The sequence below is a fragment of the Hydra vulgaris genome, chromosome 08 (genome assembly GCF_038396675.1).
Source record: "Hydra vulgaris chromosome 08, alternate assembly HydraT2T_AEP".
In the NCBI taxonomy this organism is placed as follows: Eukaryota; Metazoa; Cnidaria; class Hydrozoa; order Anthoathecata; family Hydridae; genus Hydra; species Hydra vulgaris.
This window is the reverse complement of record NC_088927.1, coordinates 69,345,196-69,365,583: the sequence shown is the minus strand read 5'-3', so window position 1 is coordinate 69,365,583 and position 20,388 is coordinate 69,345,196. Positions and strand designations below refer to the sequence as shown.

The following is a 20,388-nucleotide window of genomic DNA, read 5'->3' as shown; positions in this document are numbered from 1 at the left end:
CGCATTTTTAAAAACAATTATGTACATATATTAACAAATGCACAAACAATAAAAAACACTTTACATTATTATAAAAACATATTGATAAAACAACTATAAAGCACTTATTACCACACACACATACATATAAAAAAAGCATAAATGCAAACAATAAACGTGTATAAACAAAAATTTTAAAAATGACGTGAGAAAATTTAAAAAGATTCTAAGTAAACAAAATATATATTTACAAACAATACTCCTTGCATTTTTTTTTTCATAAGAACTGTAATCCTCATAACAAAATTTAACCTTTACATACAATAACATGTGACATGCCATGTCAGAGCTGGTACAAAATTTTAATTTAATTTTTCTAAATTTTCTAAAAAAGAACAAAAATAGCTAAAAGCATCACAGAAATTTCAAAGTAATAATAACCATTTTATGGAAATAGCATTTGTATAACTTTAGATAACATCCATATCCCTATTTTTCTTCTAAAAAATAAAATAATAAAACTACTAAAAGAAAAGCTAAAACAAATAAAATATAAACAATTTAAAAAATTAAAATCCTTTCTATTTAAAATCCTTGCTACTTCATTTAATAAAAATTTAAATCCTTTCAACTTTATCTGATAAAAATGTATATACAACTATTTTATATACTTACTTCAATTATAATATGATCTTAACGATGATTATTTATCTTAATATGGCTCTTTATGTAATATATAAACTGATAATTAAATTTCATAAGGAAAAAAGTTTCAACTCGCTTAAGAGATCTTTCTCAAATGACCGAGCATTTTGAGAACGCGTTCTTTCAAAGCATAGCTAATAAAACGACATTAAAAATTAAACGTTTCTGTAGTATTAATATTAAGATTACCATATTATATTATCATGACCCCCACAAGAATCATTAATTGTACTCTTGGTCTGGGGAAATTTATAAAAAAAAATTAAAATATCTTAATTTTGGGCCCCAGAAATCTTCCCCATTTTTGATGATTGTTTTTTTAAGTTCATTTGTTTGAGGTGGTAAATCACATGTGTTACTTTTAAGGGTTATGTCAAATGGCGTCATGAGCGAATACAATTTGAATGGCAAGTTGAATAAGCTGTCTTTTTAAAAAACAAAAATAAATTGAAGTTAATGGTTGGTAAATTATTTTTATTTATGTCAAAATTACATTATTATTAAGTTAAATTATTATTACAAATTAGAAAACAGTTGCACAACACTTTTTTAGTTCAATTCTAAAATATGGATAATAATACATTGTTAAAATTTGAGGCAACAGACATAGGTAGATAAATAGATAAATATATTTTTAATTAGCCATTTTACAATAAATAAATAATTGTTTTTAATTTTATAAAAACTAATATTAGTTACAACTAAAACAAGTTGGAAAATAAGGATTTTAAAAAAAAAAGTTTAAATTTTTTTTTTCTTTTTCTAGGAAATTTTTTTTTTTTTAAACATCTTCGCTTCCAACAAGGCTGCAAGCAGCTACTAATTAAAGTTGAAATTTACTGAAAGAGAAAAGATGGAGATTGTTGCAAAGTCGAAACTGTTGCAAAGTCGAAAAAATATACAGAAAGAGATGTCGAAAATAGTATTGGTGTTACTTTAAAACACACTCCTTTGCGAAAAGGTGGTATGAAATATCTACGAAATGAAAACAATTAAAGATCAAGAAATGAACCTTTATGTTCTTTTATAATAAAGATTTTTTTGTTTAAATAGATTTTTATCTTTATTCTTGTCTTTTATTTCCCTGAAATTGGATCTTTATAGAGAATATAATCACTCTATGCAATGCTAGTATAATTTTTTTTTACAACATATTAGGGCTAAAAAAAAGCAGTTTGTTTGCTTCTTTTAGATAAAAACAATAATTAAAAAAAGTTGTTATTTAAGTTATTTTTTTACATCTACATCCAGACGCTCGGTTTATAGTCACAAACGCGACGTATTTAGTTGACGTCAAACGGGATTACACTTTGCGAATATAAACGGACGTCAGAGTAGGACGTCCTCGCGACGTCCTTCTGACGTTTGTGTGTTTGCTGGGTAAGTGCAAAATTATTATAAATTTTTTTACTATTATTTTTTGCCACAGTTTTATCTCAAAATTTAATATTACTTTTAGCTGGTACCAAATATTAGTCCTTATAAATGCCAAAACAGTAGTACACTTTTTATCTGTGATAAAAAAAATTGAAAAAATTTTTTTTTAATCTTTTTGTAAGACTAAGCTTTTTTAATATTGTTAAAAATTAAAATAAAAAAAAATAATAATTTTATAAAAATATATATTTTTTTCCATAGTAAATGCTATGAGGCAACTTATCCCGTGAAAATTTTGCCAACTTACCCCGAAAGCTTTTTTTTCAATAAACAGTCAATAGATCCTGAAAAACGACAACTTTGAAAAAAAGTCTGACTGGATATAGTAAACCAATTGTGACTGGAACTTTTAAAATAATTTGTTTTTCATACGACTAACTATTTTCTTTGTAAAGTAAAAAGGAAGCGATGTTCTAAAAGTTACGTTTTTGTCAAAAAAATACATAAATCTCAATATCTCCCATGCGCATGCGCAAATCTTGACAATACTGCAGTGAATGATGAAATGGTCAATAAGGAAGTTTCTGTGTAATTTTTGTTACTTTTTGATGAAAGAGTCTTAAGATAAACGCAGTTCGTCAACTTACCCCTGTGGCCAACTAGCCCCGGTCTCCCCTAAACAATTTCGCTAAAGATAAGTGTATCAATTCAAAGAAAAGTACAAAAATATTATTGGGAAGGTTCATGCCTCAAAATTGAAGCGCAAATTATAGAAGGTCCTATATCGAAACGCTGTCGCTCCAACATTAGCTTGCCGCCAACGGACCGCTGCTGAAAATTCAGTGTTTTGCCCCCATCGGTCCGCTGTTAAACCGCCTGAAGTTTGCTGCTAACGGCCTGATATAAATACGATGTGCAAGCCAACAACATATGTGCTAACAGCAGTCCGTTGTCGGTCCGACTACTTAATGTTTGCTGGGTAGTAACCAGCTTATATATACAAATGTTCCGCTTAAAGAAACCATTAAAATTTTAGTCGAATTCTGTTTAGTTTTTGTTCAAAGTTTAGTTAAAAATTTACGAAAATTTATTTAAAAAACTATTTCAGCTCGCCACTTCGCAAACACATTTTTATTTTTAAAGGATAAACTTATAATCAAATCGATGATGCAGCCATGTGTTCTCCACGAGCACCTGTTATTGTATTGAATTTTTTTATGGATTATTATGAAAATGAATGGATTAAAAGTTTTCATGGTATAAATCAAGTTTCTACAAATAATACGTTGATGACCTTTGTGCTGCTTTCCAGTCAGAAAATAATGCACCTCTTTTACTTAGACACATAAATAGTAGAATATTATTAAGTAGTAATCTATTTATTTTACTATGGAACAATAAGTATATTCAAAAACAAATTTTTTGAGACGTAGCACTATACAAAATAAATTCTTCAGTTACCATTACCGTTTTTCGTAAAAAAACCTTTTTTTTTTTTTTTTTTTTTTTTTTTATGTAATTCACTTCCCCAAGGCCGAGAAAGCCAGTACAAATGAGGAGGCTACTTGTGGTTATAACCCTCTTTCAACCCTATAACTCTGAAACACGAACCTTGACGAACAAGGCCGCTGCGCGGGGAAACAAGTTGATCTATTCTGGTCTTTACACTAATTTTTATAGTTTCACTTCATTTTTATACAGAGTTGGTCTAATCAAATGCTTAATCCATAGAACGTTAAATATCAATAAACTTGTGTGTTTACTCCTACATAAATGACCACTTTAAAATATCTCAAAGAAGCATGTACCAATCTTAGCTAATTTCAAAAAAATATAACTTATATTCAAACAAGATAAACACAAATACTCAACCACAACCAAAAAACATAGATTTTTGGGAAAAATATCTGATTCAACTAAAAAAAGACTAAATTCAATTGCTAAAAAATAATGCTGCTCTGCAAATGTGAAATTTGTATTTACCTCAATAATAATTTCGAAGTTCTTTTCTTCTTAAGATCTTATTCTTCTATAGTTTAAATTGCTCGTGGTCTATAAATTCGCGTGTGCAAGACATAACTCCTGTTTTATAGGCGAAACTACTTGCTATATCAAGACACAAACATCTAAGCATTACAAGAGGGACAAAAAGTCTCAAATCTATAAGCATCTCCATGCTAATGAAAATTGTTTACGTATTTTAATGATAACTGTTATTCTGCTATAGATTTGGCATCTAATAAATATGTGTTAAAACTTAAAAAAAATTTAGTAACATTAAATGTTCATAAACAGAATAACCGTGTCCGAATGACACTTTCTATTTAAATACTACTTTCTATACATACTGTGTAACTTTTTAGCTTACTCTTTTGTTATTTTCTGTTTCTTTAGTATGTTAAACTTTTTAATTGGTTTTGTTTTATTTTTGCAAATATATTATTTTTAGTTTGATCACAAATACTTACATTTTGTATTGTTTTTTTTTAACACCTTTATAGGTACTTTAACAAATTTTAAATATTTAACTTAAACCAAAGATGACTAATGTTGGTCAAACATGTATTGTTTTTTATTAATAAAATTTCACAAATTAAAAAAATAGTCTTGTGATTATATATATATTTATATATATATATATATATATATATATATATATATATATAATATATATATATATATATTTATATATAATATATATATATATATGTATATATATATATATATATATATATATATATATATATATATATATATATATATATATATATATATATATATATATATAATATATATATATATATATATATATATATATATTTATATATAATATATATATTATATATATATATATATATATATATATATATATATATATATATATATATATAATATATATATATATATATATTTATATATAATATATATATATATGTATATGTATATATATATATATATATATACATATGATACATATGTATATATATATATATATATATATATATATATATATATATATGTATATATATATATATATATATATATATATATATATATATATATATATATATGTATATATATATATATATATATGTATATATATATATATATATATATATACATATGTATAATAATCTTTAGATGCAACCTGATGAAGTAATTCTTTAGCAAAACAACAGTTTGACAAAATGCATACTATTAAAATCTAAAATAAGCAAATTTTTTAAAAGTAAATGATCATATTTAATCTTAGTATTAATAAGAATCTCCAAATTTATTATATTTACAAAAAAAAATAAATAAAAGGTAATTTTCGAAAATTGACTTCTTTTTTGTTTTATAAAAATTAGTGAAAATACTCTAACTTCTCTAACTTCGGTCATTCACGGATAAACAACGAAGGAGACAATTAGCAGTAATATTGTGAAATGTTTAATTAGTGTTGCGAATGTAAAATTTACCGGTAACTTTATCTGTACATTTACCAGTAAATTTTGACATTTTCATAATTGATACACATCTTGGTATTTTATTTGAATAAAAAATGTGTTTATAATTTCAAAATTAACTGACGGTTCCTTAAGTTCTAAAAAATGTCAAGCTTGTGACATTTTTTTTGGAGATAAAATTACAGCTCAACGTCAATTATGGATGCGTTGCAAATCCTGTGACGATTGGTTGTGTGAATCTTGCTGTTCTACTATGGTCAACAATACGTTCAAGAATTGCCAATAAATATACAAAGCTCATTTTAAGCAAAGTAGTTTTTTGTTTTTGTTAATTGGAAAAACCTTCTTAATTTAATTGAAAATTTATATTTTTAATTTCATTAACCGGTGGCGTAGCAAATGTGTTAATGGCAAATGTAATAAAATAGTTGACTAATTACATTAAAAATAAAAAATACTACTACTTATATTTAAAAAGGCCTTTTTTTATGTGCTCTTTTTAGTTTTATTTTATCTTGTTTTTTTTGGTGCCCCAAAAGACTTTTTTTTTGAACCCGGGGCTACATCCTCCTTAGTTACTGGTATTACCTGAATTTATATCATAATTTTACAATAAAACAACATTTAAAAATTAGTTTTCATCATTTGTGACGTTAAGTTTGTGTTACGTTTTTAGTAATTTTATTGCGGCCGAACTTATGAAATGAAATTGAAAGTTTAGTTAAAGTAGATGTTTTTATTTTAAATTAAATATTGAATTCTAGTTTTTATTTTTCATTTTTTTATTTTTACAATATCAATTATTAATATAATTTTCTGTATGTTTCAGTAAAAAAATATAATAAAACCGTAAGGACTTCTTGGGGCACCTAAAAAAATTAAAAAACTAAAAAAAAAATTTTAAACATCATACTGATCCTAATACACAATAACTGGAATACTAAAAGTGTTGCATATCGATTGTAATTCCTAAAAATATAATAAATTGCTTTTTTTTTAATAAAATAAAAAAAAAATCTTTTAAGCCTATCCAAGTTCAACTACATTAAAAGGTCTACTTTAGTTATTATTATTATTACTATTATTTTTTATTATTATTATTATTTTATTTTATTTTGCCGTTTAACAAATTTGACAGTTTCCATAAATTTACAATTAAGTTAATGGCCGGAGCAAGAAGAAGGCATAATTTGCCTTATCGCCAAGCACCGTGTTACAATTTATAATTTTTACAAAGTTGCTTTAAGAATATATAACATAAAAGAAAAATTAAATGAATGTTTACAAAAGATATATAATAAATAAAGTAAAATATCGTTTAATACATAATATCATAAATAGATTGAGTAAAAGTAAGAATTAATATATAAAACTTTATATATATTTTAAGTAAAATATATAAAAGATAAAGTAAAATATCATGACTAGATTAGGTAAAAGTAAAAGTGAATATATAATAACTTTATATATATAAATACGCACAAAAAATAAAATAAAAAGCGAGAAAATGTGATTTTTGATAATGATTATTGTCAAAAAATTTTAACCTTTTTTTTTTTTTTTTTTTTCTTTCGAATAATTACGAAAATACGAATAATTAACTTGTTTTTCAGTTTTTAAATTATATATCTGATCTATTTTTAAAAGAAAGACTTATAATAATATAAATCAAAATCTGCGTTTAAAAAAAACTGTTTTGAATCAGTTTTAAACTGATGAAGAGATTTTTTTTTTCCGGAAACAATGTTTGGAAATCTTTTCCACAAAAGTGGTCCGCGATTCTGAATTGAATAAGAAACTTGTTTAGAATAAGATTTTGGTATAACAAAGTTGTTAGCGGAAAATCTTGTGGCATATTTATGGTGTATTACTTTAAAATAAGTTTCAAATAATTTGGGGGACAGTCCGTATTTTGTTTTATACATGAACAGTAGAACAAGATGGATATTAAGTTTGAAAATATTCAGGGCACCAATTACACGTAAAAGAGGTTCACAAGGAACCGCTCTACCAGATCCAAATATGATTCTAACAGCATGTTTTTGCTTGCTATAAAGTTTTTTTAGCTTAGTGTAATTAGTACTTGCCCACATGATGTTGCCGTAAGTTAAGTAACTATGTATAAAGGAAAAATATAAACTTTTTAAGGACTTAAAATTTAAAAGTGGCTTAACTCTATAGATCATGCCAATGCTTTTTGAAATTTTTTTTCTATAGAATTTATATGCACTTTCCAAGATAGCTTTTCATCAAAGTTCACATCTAAAAAATTTACAGATATTTGCCTTTTGATGTTAGTTTTATTCATCAAAAGATTGGGAAGAATAAATGGTATTTCCTTTGTTTTGCTTGGTTTGTGGAAAAGAGAAAATTTAGTTTTTTGAACATTCAAAGACAATTTGTTGCATATAAACCATTCATTTACTTTTCTTAATTCTTCATTTACTACTGTAAAAAGTGTTTCAATATTTTTGTGAGAATAAAAAAGATTCGAGTCATCTGCGAATAAAATAAAATTTAATAGGTTTGATGTTGAAGACAAATCATTTATGTATAGTAAAAAAAGTAAGGGTCCAAGTATAGAACCCTGTGGGACTCCGCAATTTACAGTTTTTTTGGTCGTTTCTAAATTTTCAAATTGTACATATTGTTTTCTGTTTGAAAGGTAACTTTCAAACCAGAGTAAGTTTGTCTCCTTTATTCCGTAATATTCCAGTTTTTTTATTAGAATGGAATGATTCACCGTATCAAAAGCTTTCGACAGATCAATGAAAACTCCTAACGTATAATAGTCTTTTTTAAAAGCATTAGATAAGTGATTAACTAACTCTACTATGGCATGATCTGTTGAGTGTTGCTTTTTGAAACCAAATTGCTTACTGTATAACATGTTGTTTTCAGTTAAATGATTATACAGCCTATTGTACACTATACGTTCAAGTAATTTCGAGAAACAAGATAAAACAGATATAGGCCTGTAGTTAGAGGGTTCTGACTCATCTCCAGACTTAAATACTGGAGTTACTCTAGCAATTTTTAATTTATCCGGAACTTTACCTGATTTAAGTGACTGATTGAATATATGAAACAAAGATGGTTCAATTATATCATAGACTAATTTTAATATATTAACGCTAACTTTATCCGATCCTGCACTTTTGTTACTTTTTAAGCTTAGTAATGCAGTCCGCAACTCGCGTATATCTTGCTTTGACTCGTTCATTTTTTTATTAGAATTTGTTAGATAAGAATCAAATGTTGAAGAAGTTAAAGGAATACTTTGTGCTAAATTAGAACTAACATTTATGAAGAAACTGTTTAGTTCTTCAGCTATGAGTGCTTTATCGTATATTGTTTCACCTTCAATTAAAAGTTTTTTTGGCAGAACATTATTTTTATATTTGTTTTGTCCAATTATTTCTTTAATACCATTCCAAGTTTGTTTAGTATTTCCATTTGCATTTTCTAGTAATTTCGAATAATATACTTTTTTTAATATTCTTTATTTAACCAGAGGTGTTTCAGATCTTATGTAGGGATGTAGTAGGGTTTGAACCTTATTTAATATAGACATGAAAGAAAGGTAGGGTTAACATTTTTAATTTAGATTAATTTTTGAAATGTAAACTTTAGTTAACGTGGTACCAGGGTAAAAAATGGCTATTTTTGCAAAAATTTTAAAAAATACTAAAATGAATGTTTTGAATTTTTAAATCTATCTTTTTCAATATGCGTTTTGCAAAAAGTCGACTACCTTCTTAATTTTAATTAAATTTGCCCTTTTTTAAAGACCTTAGCAACGACCTTAGAAACGCTTTTTTTCGCCAATATCTCCACACCAAAAAAGCAATTGACTTCAAATTTTTGCTAAACAATGCTCAAGACGTTTGACTTTTTCTTAAATATGATAAGCTATTGGCTGTATGTTTATGTTTAAGTTTATGTTACCATATAATTACAATATATTACTTTTTAAAACTTGTTTCAGCTTTTTTGCAACTTTTTTTTCTCGCTAAATCTTAATTTTTCAGAAAAAATAACTTTTTATAGAAAATAGATAATGGACTGAAATTTTGCAGGTTTAAAGATGAACATATTAGGAATGTTGTCTATGAAGCAAAATTTTTTAATTTTTTTTTTAAACTCATTTTTATCATGTTTTGGTCCCAAACTCCCTTAATATTTGTATCTTGAAGTTTGAAAGACAACCTGGTAAAATTAAAAATGTTTTAAAAAATTCTGTTTCATAGACAACATTCTAAATACATTAAAGAATTCAGGTTCAAATTTTCAAACAGTTTTGACTGTTTTTAAGTTAGTTATATTAGATAAGAGAATAGGCAGTTTTAGGGGTAAAATAACACTAATGATGCGCATAAATAATGACGTCATCACTTAAAAAATTTTTATGTTCTGTATTATATTTTTTTGTTCATTAATAGAAAAGAGTAAGTTTATTGATAGTTTTCAATTTTTTGTTAAAAAAGTTGCTTTTACCCAGGTACCACCTGAAGACACTTATTTTAAAAGCAATAAAAAAGCATATACTTTTTCCCTGCAATCAATATTTTTTTCACATATATATATGTATATATATATATATATATATATACTTATGCTTGGCATTCATCTATCAAACTGCCAAACTGTCAATGTCTGAGGTTGGCAATTTTTTTCCGACCAAGTTTTTATGTTGCTGTTGTTAAAATATTACTTTTCTTAAATAATAATGAAGATGCTTTTTTATTAAACACTTATATATAAAAATGTAAAGTTAAAAAACTGATTTCTTTGGAGCATTGATTTTGATAATCTTTTTTTCCTTCTTGATAAACGCCGCAATCTTTATTGGCCATCATCTACACTTGTAATTTAAAGGGAGCATCATGAGGCTAGCTGTGCAATTTTAAAACTGTATTTTAACATTAATTTCAAATAAATTAAGAACGACAAAACATTATTTAAATTTTAAATAAAGTAATTAAGATAAAAAATGAAAAACAAACGTTTAATTTAAATTCTCAAAAAATTAACTTAAAACAAAAACAGCAAAACAAACTTTTTATTTAAATGAAAAAATAATTATTTAAGTTGTAAACAAAACAATTTAAATAAAAACATAGTAAAGCATATATATTTAATTTCTAAATAAGAAAATAAAATAATAACAGCAAAATAAACATTTTACTTAAATTTTATAAAAACTATTGAAATAAAAATTCGAAAACTAATGTTTTATTTTAATTCCATATAAAATAATAAAAATAAATTGTGAAAATAAACATTCTACTTAAATCTAATTATGAATCTTTTATTTAAATTGTTTACAACATAGATTATCCTGGTCATATTTAAAATATCTAGAAAATTTTTTCCTAAAAATATCCGGAAAAATCCGGAAAAGTATTTTGAAAGTAAAAGCTTTTTGCGTATTTAATAATATTTCATGCGCTTAAAAAGAAAAACTATGGCAGGGTTAGGGTTAGGGTTAAGGTTAGGGCATTCTTCTATAAAAAAGAAAGGTACTTTAATACCTAAATAGAGTTTATAAAAGACTTTTAGGTGAAATAGTCAATATAATAAATTTACGCGGAAATCGTCGACCAAATTTTTATAAAATTTTGGTTAATGTTCTTAGATGAATTTTTAGTCGAGGAAATGTTGAGCCCCCTTTTTTTATTATTTAGATAATTTTCTAAATGCATTTTTAATAAACTCGCCAAATTTTAACGCAAAATAAATAGGAGCAGATTGTTTAATTAGTGTAGCACTTTTGGTACCTAATTTTTGTTTTTATTTTAATTTTATTTTGGGCATACAACGTAAGGGGGCGGATCGGGGGGCCAGTTCAATAAACACTAATTATTACAGTAATGTATTATTTTGATTTTTTATTATTAGATTTATATTGAAATTGAAAAAAAAAATTTTTTTGGATTTTCTAAGAGATAGTAAGTTTAATCTTTTTTTTTTCAAAATACTTTTATTAAGAATATTTTTAACAAATATTTTCAAAATTTATTTTTTAAAATACTTTTATTAACAAATATTTCTACAACAAAATCCTTTGATAATTATTGATAAATGAAAAAAATATTGATAAATGAAAATCAATATTCATAAATGAAAAATCCTAATCTTTTCCTATATGCAACATAAATGATAACAACATAAAGATTAACGTTTAAGAATACAACTTTTGCTTTTGAATTGGTTGTTAACTTATATTATCAGTTGACAGTTTTATTGAAACACCACATATAAGTCATACAAATCATATTCTTCATTGGTTTATTCTCAACAAAAAACTTGTTACTATTATATTTTATCATTTTCTGATTGCATACATTTTTTATCTTCTGATTATTGTTTAAATCTTTATACGAACATGCCTAAGCTTACTTTTTGTTTAGATTCTAGCATACTGTTTGTGTATTTTTAGGATTTCGTAAGCATAAATCATATATTTTTTGGGTTTGTTCATAAAAATAATCATTAAATACAAAGATAAAGTAGTATAAAGTAAGTGAGTGTTAATAGACTATTTAAAGTCTATTAAATACTATTAAAAGTCAATGTTTTTTCTTATTGTGTGTTACCCACTGATCTCAAAGTATAACTGGATAGCGGATTCTATTGCTTTTTCCGAAAAAAGTTGACGTTTTATTTTACTTTATCAAAATACAAAAGAAAATAATTTAATTAGACTTATAAATTTGTAAAAAATAGAAGAAAAAAATGAATTTTTTTAATAATTAGAGAAAAAAAGAAATTATCTTTTTGAATAATTAAATTAATTAATAAATGACATTAGTGAAGTTTACAATTTTAGTTTTATGTATAGTTTATGTACCTTTTAGTTCTTAGTTACCCAATGCTTAATGCTTGAAGGTTACAAACAGCATGGTAAGCACCACTCTTGTCTACCTATAATTTTATATTCTCTATTTTTTGTAGCAAGATTCCGATTTGTACAAATGCTGCATGAAATATTAACTGAGTGCTGTGAGTACACAAAAACTCAGGTGTTCCTTCTAGAATTATATTGTACTAAAATGCTATTAGTGCATAAATTATTTGATTAAAATATTCTAAAGTGTCACTTACACTGGTAAAAAGAAAAACCTGGTCTGAATTATAGTTATTTATAACAACTATTAAATAAATAAAAAGTAAATAATCATTTCTTATAATTTAAAGGATAATAACTTAATGCAATTGAGAATGTCAATATATGTAAAAATATATTTGTTTGAAAAAGTTGTAACAACTAAATCTTTATATAGAAATATTTGAAACACCTCTTTGAAATATCTCTTTAACTAAAGTTACTGTTTACCTGCTATTAAGTATTATGGTTAAGTGTTTTAGTTTGCTGACTTTTATAATAATAAACTGTATGTTGCAGTTAAACAATTTTATAAATATGTCGTTGAGTTTATTCGTATAAAAGATTGTTTATATGACATATTAAATTCAAGAAACCTATTTGCCAAAGGATACAAGTCAGTATTGTGTGCATGTAACAAGGCTCTTTAGTTTCCATTTCTTGACACGGCATATAGTTATATCATTAGTCTAAAAGAGATTAACTCGTATGCAGATGATCTTGTCTAGTCTAAAACTGGTTTCTTTGGATATTTGCTACCAAAGACCTTGGTAGCAATTAAATCTGTTTAAGATATGTTTCTCTATAACTGAGTAGAAAACGATGGTTTACCTTAAATTTATTTAACAAATAAGCTCAGTCAAAACCATCTAACAAGCTTTTTATTGGAGCAGTGAGATCTGCAAGAATGTTTAACAATAATATTTTTATTGTTGTTAAACATTCTTTATATATTAGTTTATATATGGCTGTGAATTGCCATCAATTCATTGCCATAAATAAAGAACTCTTGATGCTAGTAGTAGCACAATGTTCAAATGGAAAAAGCAGCATCAGATATAAAACTCATATATTAACAGTTTTAGACATTTCTTTTTCTCATATAAAAATAATGTCCACAACTATCTGCATAATCGTGGTAATAATGACCACAATTATGCAGATCTTCCAAATTTAAGCATTCCATTTGAATTTTCATATATGACTGGATACTTAGCTAAAATGACATAAAAATTTTCTGCATTACATATCAGCATTCACTAGTACTTCCTTTTCATTTTAAACAAAATATTTTTTCAAAATTCTAAGATAGAGGAGGCTTGATTAAACCAACCATATGTGTTATTACCATATGCAACGACACTGAAAGGTGTTTTCGAAGATTGCATGCTTCAATAGTTGGCCACCTTCTAAATGAAATAGAAATTTAAAATGCAATATCAAATGCTGTTTTAATTTTAGTGGATTTCTCTATAATATGCACTGAACTAACTCCTTCTATGTTTGTCTTAGCTATAAGTGACAATAATTTATTTTCCTTGGTTCAGCTCGTTTCAGAAAGCTATGAAAAAATACGCCTTTAAAAGCAGGCTTGGATAGGAATGGCGTGCGATCGAACGCTATTGCTGACCACGTTAATGACTTTTTTTGTTGGCAAATTGACCAGGATTGTTTAGATGTTTTAACAATTTAAACATTTCAAAAATGCGTCGAAGAAATAGTTTAGCAAAGCGATTTTATGTCCTTTTTTTTCAAGTCTCAAAACTATGAAAAAAATTAAAAAACTGAAAAAGAAAACAATTCCTAACAAAAAAGAAATTATATGGGCTATAAAATAAAATTCAAAAACTCAAATTCGAGGCAAAATTTACTTTTTGCTACTATTGGCTGCCTAATAACTGGGTGGGGACGCTTATTAAGCTTGTACAGTTATAGATTTTTTTTTAATTTCAAAAAAAAATTAAGTTGTTCTTCTGAGTTGAATAATTTTCTTCTAGTGTTTTTGTCTTATTAACTTTTTTAAAATTCCGAACCTCCCAATTATCAAAACTCCCCCAATTTATTAGATTTTAGAAATATTTTTTTTTTACATGTTTATTTTACAACTACAATGTAATTACAAGTAACCAATCACTGATTGACAGTAAAGATATACAAATTTAAATCATAAATATAAAGTTCGAAATATACGAGGTAAATAAAACGAAATATAGGAGGTAAATAAAACGAAATATACGAGGTAAATAAAACGAAATATACAAGGTAAATAAAAATATAGTTGCTTACAACTCCGAGACGTGAATAAAATAATTACCATTTACAACAATATATCTCAAAACAAAATATATCTCTATATTACTCCAATTAAAATAAAAAATTAAATAAATAAAAATAAATCTGCCGATTTTTTATGTGTAATGCATATAAAAAATCAGTTGCATAAAGTCAGTAAATAGGGACCACAATATGTAAATGAGAATTTTGAGAGTCTTGTTGCTTCAAAAGGTATCTTAAAGTTGCCTGTTGCTCTTGTATTGTATTTATTTATATTGTTTTAAAAAAGTGTGCTGTAAAATGTTCTGGAACCAGACTTAGTTTATATTTAAACATAAAAAGTATATTTTGAAAAATATTTATTTGAAATATATTTTGTGCGTTCATTTGTTCCAGTAGGGGTTGAGCATGAGTAATTTTGTTTTTGTTGTATACTAGTCTTGAATCGTGTTTTTGACATAAGTAAAGTGGTTGTAATTTAGATTTGTGGGTACTGCCCTATGCAATATTGGCATATATGAGATAGCTATGTATGAATGAAAAGTAGATAAGTTGTAGACTTTTTTGTGGCAAAAATGGTCTTGCTTTGTAAAGTAAACCTATGTTATGTTATTTCCGACCCTCCCGTATATTAAGATCCCCTCCCCTTTCCCCCTCTCTCACTCCCCCCCCCTCCTCTTCCCCCGTTTATTCGGCAGGCAAGAGTACGTTTTTATATGCGGTGGAAATAAATTATCTTTTTTTATTTATTTTTTTTGGAAATAAAATAGTCTCTTATTGTTAACTTATCTTTTGAAACGTTTTATTAAAGTTATTTAAACGCTTTTACAAATTACTTCTAAAGAATGTTTAATAAATAAAAAAATTTTATTTAAATTGTTGTTTATTTAAATAATGGAAATTAAATTATTGAAATAAAATAAATATAATATTTCTAAATTGTAGCAACATCTTTTTTTTGAAAATGTCGAGAAAAAATTTTTTTTTAATTTTAATAATAACAGTCTTTATAAAATATTAATTTTTATTCATTTCATTAGTAAGTCAAGTTTAAAAAAAAAGCTTTTAAACAATTCTTTGTAAAAATAGAGACAAAAAAATAAAGCAACTTAATCAGTTTATAGCAACGGGAAGATTTTAATTAAACTTATTTATAATTTAAAGTATTTAAAAAAAGTAATCTTATGAAAGATTTTTAAAAAGACATGGAAAAATAATTTCAAATGTTTAAATTGATCATAAAAAAATACATGCCCACTAAAATTTTTTTTACATATTTACACAAGTTACACTGAAATTCGTTTATTTAAACAATCTTAATTAGTTTTTTATTTTATTTAAAGCCTTTGCATAAAGTAAAAACGTTTGCTAAATTAACCAGAAAAAAGCTTCGGAAGCAATTGACAAAACTTGTTTTATTTAAAAATCAATAATACCCTTCATTAATGGCTAATAACGACAAATATATATATATATATATATATATATATATATATATATATATATATATATATATATATATATATATATATATATATATATATATATATATATATATATATATATATATATATATATACTCATGTTTAGCGATTTTAGTTAAGTAAAACCAAATAATAAATAACGTACAAATAATTATGCATAAAAAAATTCTAGAAGAAACCCCGTCGTGTATATTCACAGAGGTCAGCTAATAGTTCATGCAGCATTTGTTAGTTTGTGATATCTATTTAAAAAACTAATTTCATAATAGTTTATTTTAAGAAGATATTCAGCTGCCTGCCATGCAGTTGTGTTATTAACCTTTTAGCACAGAGCATTGGTAGTTAAGAACTAAAGGTTACACAAATTGTATAAAAAGCAATATTAAACAATTAATTTCTGGTAAAACTAAAATTAAAAGAAAGTAAATAAATAAAGTATAAATAAAAAATGTTTAAAATGATTTCAGTTTTTCACTTTTCAAATAATTATTTGAAAGCTGTTTAAAAACTTTTAAATTAGATAACTACTAGATTCTTATTTGTTTTTTACTTCCACTAAAAGGTTATAACTAGTTATAAACTATTACTAATAGGTTATAAAAAGTTATATAGTGGAACCTAATAGTTTAACCATTAGGTTCTAAGTACTAGTTTTTGTGTGTTCTTTACTAATGTTAAATTAACCAATTTCTAATTATACTTACTAAAAGTTTTTATCTTATTTAATTATCTTATTTTTATCTTACTTAATTTATGTTTTTTAAAAAATAGAAAGATATTATACAAACCTATTGTTAAGAGTATATTTTGTTAAACAAAATATTATATAGGGGAGAGTTGCCGAAATTGGAACAGCTCCTTAATTGGAACACTTAGCTTTATTTAGAAACTGGAACTTATTCTACTTTCATGAATATTTTTTCTTGTAAAGAAAATAATTTTCTTTATTTTTTGAAACTTCTAGTATTTAAACTAAAAAACTGCACGTATGTGAATAAAATTACTTTTTTTTAAAGAAAAATTTTTTTGCGATCTAATTTTATTGTTGCATTTAAACGATTACAGAAGCTTAACGATATTGAGTTTGATGATAATTTTTTTTAAATTTTAAATTTTAAGGGTTTCAAGTCTATGTGATATTAAGAGCTTATATCGTAAGTTGTTACTTGTATGTAAATATTTTGCTACAACACCATGGTCCTATGTTGCCCAGAATGGAACTTCAAAAGTTGCCGTAATTGAAACGATGTCATCTCACAACACGCTACTTGACGTCCGAATTATCAGAAAATTTCATTAGTCCGACTGTATAATATTTTTTAAAGCGAATTTCTTTTTAAGACATAGTATTATTGTTAGACATTTGTTGCTTTTTTGGAATTGGTATTTAGTCTTGCTTTAAAGTATGAAATGATTTTTCACAAAATTTTTTTCATAGTCTAAAGTCTAGTCATAGTCTAAGGATATAAAGTTGATTGTAAACATCGTATACAATGAAATAAAAATAAAATGTAAAAGTCTTACAAAAGTTATACATTTCCATTTAACGGATAAACTTGTAAATCAACATAAAGTATATACCCAGCATAAGTTTTTTACTGTATATAAAAGTTAATATATAAAGTTGCAAACTTTATATAGTTTATATAGATTTTGATTTATATAGTTAATGGTTAAATAAACAAAAATGATGAAAAATAATGATTATATAATGAGTATATAATTAACTTAATCATATATGAATAACAAATAAATATATGAAAAAATAAGCCTGTAATAAGATTATAAAACTCTCCTTATGTATCTTCATAGTAATTTGCTTTTATTTTAGATGCAAACACCACGAAAATATGGAAAATGGAAAGTAGAAAACTTGAAAAAGGCTGTTGAAGCAATAAAACAAGGAGAAATCAGCTTAAATGAAGCCGCTTATGAATTTTGTATTCCAAAAGCAACTTTGTCAAGGCATATAAATGAAAAAAACAAAGTTGCTGTTGCAAATGTTTATTATTAGAATCGATGTACTTTGGATTAAGGATTGATGATCTTCGTTGTCTAGCATTTGATATTGCGGAAGCTAACAACATCACACATAATTTTAACAAACAAACACGAATGGCAGGAAAAAAGTGGTATTATGCATTTATGCAAAGGCACCCACAACTGTCGCTTCGTGGGCCTGAATCAACATCAATTGCACGTGCACAAGGTTTTAATAAAGAGCGAGTGCAATCTTTCTTCAATTTACTTTCAAAGTTATACATGGAAGAAAAGTTAACTCCAGACAGACTTTATAATATGGATGAAACTAGTTTATCAACAGTACAAGATGGTCAGATAAAAATTATTAGTGCAAGGGGCAAAAAACGAGTTGGAATTATGACTAGTAGTGAACGAGGAAATTCAGTAACAGCTGTAGTTTGTGTATCTGCAGCAGGATTTTATGTTCCACCAATGTTAATATATAAACGCAAAAGAATAAAGCCAGAAATAACAAATGGTGCACCTCCAGGAACTGTATTTAGTACTCAAGAGAAAGGATGGATGTCAAATGAAGGTTTTTTAGATTGGCTCAATCATTTCATTAAAGTTGTTAAACCTTTAAAACAATCAAAAGTTTTGTTAATTCATAAATGTTTTCATAGTTAAGCCATCTTTGGTTAACAAATATTTTTTCCTAAAGTGTTCCAATTAAGGCAACTCTCCCCTATATTTTAGAAATTTACGTAAATGTATAATATTGCGTTTCTTTCAAAAATAACTGCTATGTAAAACCGAAAATTATTTGTATTTGTATTTGAGGCTTGTACATTTATTTTTATATAAAAAAGACATAAAAGTTCGTAACAAAAATTTCTTAATTTTTAACAAACAAATAAGCTGCCATCTTGGAAGGCCAAAACTGGCTTCAAAAAATTTGCTTTATACGCTATCCAGTTATATATATATATATATATATATATATATATATATATATATATATATATCATATATATATATATATATATATATATGTATATATATATATATATATATATATATATATATATATATATATATATATATATATATATAGTATATATATATATATATATATATATATATATATATATATATATATATATATATATATATATATATATGTATATATATATATATATATATATATATATATATATATATATATATATATATATATATTTATATTTATATAGAACAAAAATAAAAAAAAATAAATTTTTTTTTATTTTTGTTCTATATAAATATATATATTTATATAGAACAAAATTTATATATTTAAAATTTTTTTCTATTTATATAGAACAAAAATAAAATAAAATTTAAAATAGAACAAGACCAATGTTTCAAAAATAATAATTAATAAGCTATTCGGTCTGAGTGTAATGGTTTTGTACTGTTAAATTTTGTACTCTGTCTTTTATAATTTCATCTATTACCTCTACTGCTTTGTTTATTTGTTTTATTTCTTTTATGTAAGCTAATTTGTTTACCATAATCTTTAAACCAACAAAAGCCTTTTTATTGCCTAAATTGTTATCAACGATAAGTCGATATTGTTTTAAAGCACTTTCGAAAAACGTATAACTTTTAAACACCGTGTCAAGTAATTTATGGGGAAAATCCCAATTAGAAACAGGAATGTTTTGAGGAAAATCTGCGCTTCGATGAATCTTCACAGAAGTAACTGCACTTGATGAATTTATGGCAGCAGTGCAACAGGCGCAACAACTAACTTCTTCCATGACATCACCGCCCGCCAAGCCAATATAAATATTTTTAGTTTTTTTATGTTTTTGGAAAATTTTAACTAGCAACTTCACTTCAACATGAATATGTTTTTCACCAGTTTCATTAATAACTTGAATGAATTTATTTTTATTAGTTATAATGTCAATAATATCACTTTTTGTAAATGTATTGTTGAATATGTTGACGTCTTTTGCTGCATATGTGTAGATACCACATTTTGGAGGTTTTAATTTATCATAAGAGGGTAGTTTCTTGTGCAAAATATTTTTTACATAAATATTTCTAGATTTGCGCTTTGTAAAACTTTGTAAAATTTGGCAACAAACGGCGCACAAGAGTTAGAACATAAATCGGAATAAACAAGTTTGGTAGTTGGGTAGAGAATTGCATCGATGTTAATTATTTTGCTTCCCAATAAGGAAATATAAATTGCATCGTCTGCTAAGCCGATGGCATTATA

General features: G+C 25.1%; 1 protein-coding gene across 1 annotated transcript; it reads left to right on the top strand.

The window, feature by feature from the left end:
- Nucleotides 1-18,176: 18,176 nt before the first annotated feature.
- Nucleotides 18,177-18,806, top strand: LOC136083573 (uncharacterized). The gene has a single exon (XM_065802976.1). The coding sequence runs from the start codon at nucleotides 18,177-18,179 to the stop codon at nucleotides 18,804-18,806; it is 630 nt and encodes a 209-aa protein (XP_065659048.1).
- The last annotated feature ends 1,582 nt before the right edge of the window (nucleotides 18,807-20,388 follow it).

Bases quoted from the DNA above. Each gene is read 5' to 3' on its own strand.
- LOC136083573 (XM_065802976.1), top strand. From the start codon at position 18,177: ATGTACTTTGGATTAAGGATTGATGATCTTCGTTGTCTAGCATTTGAT.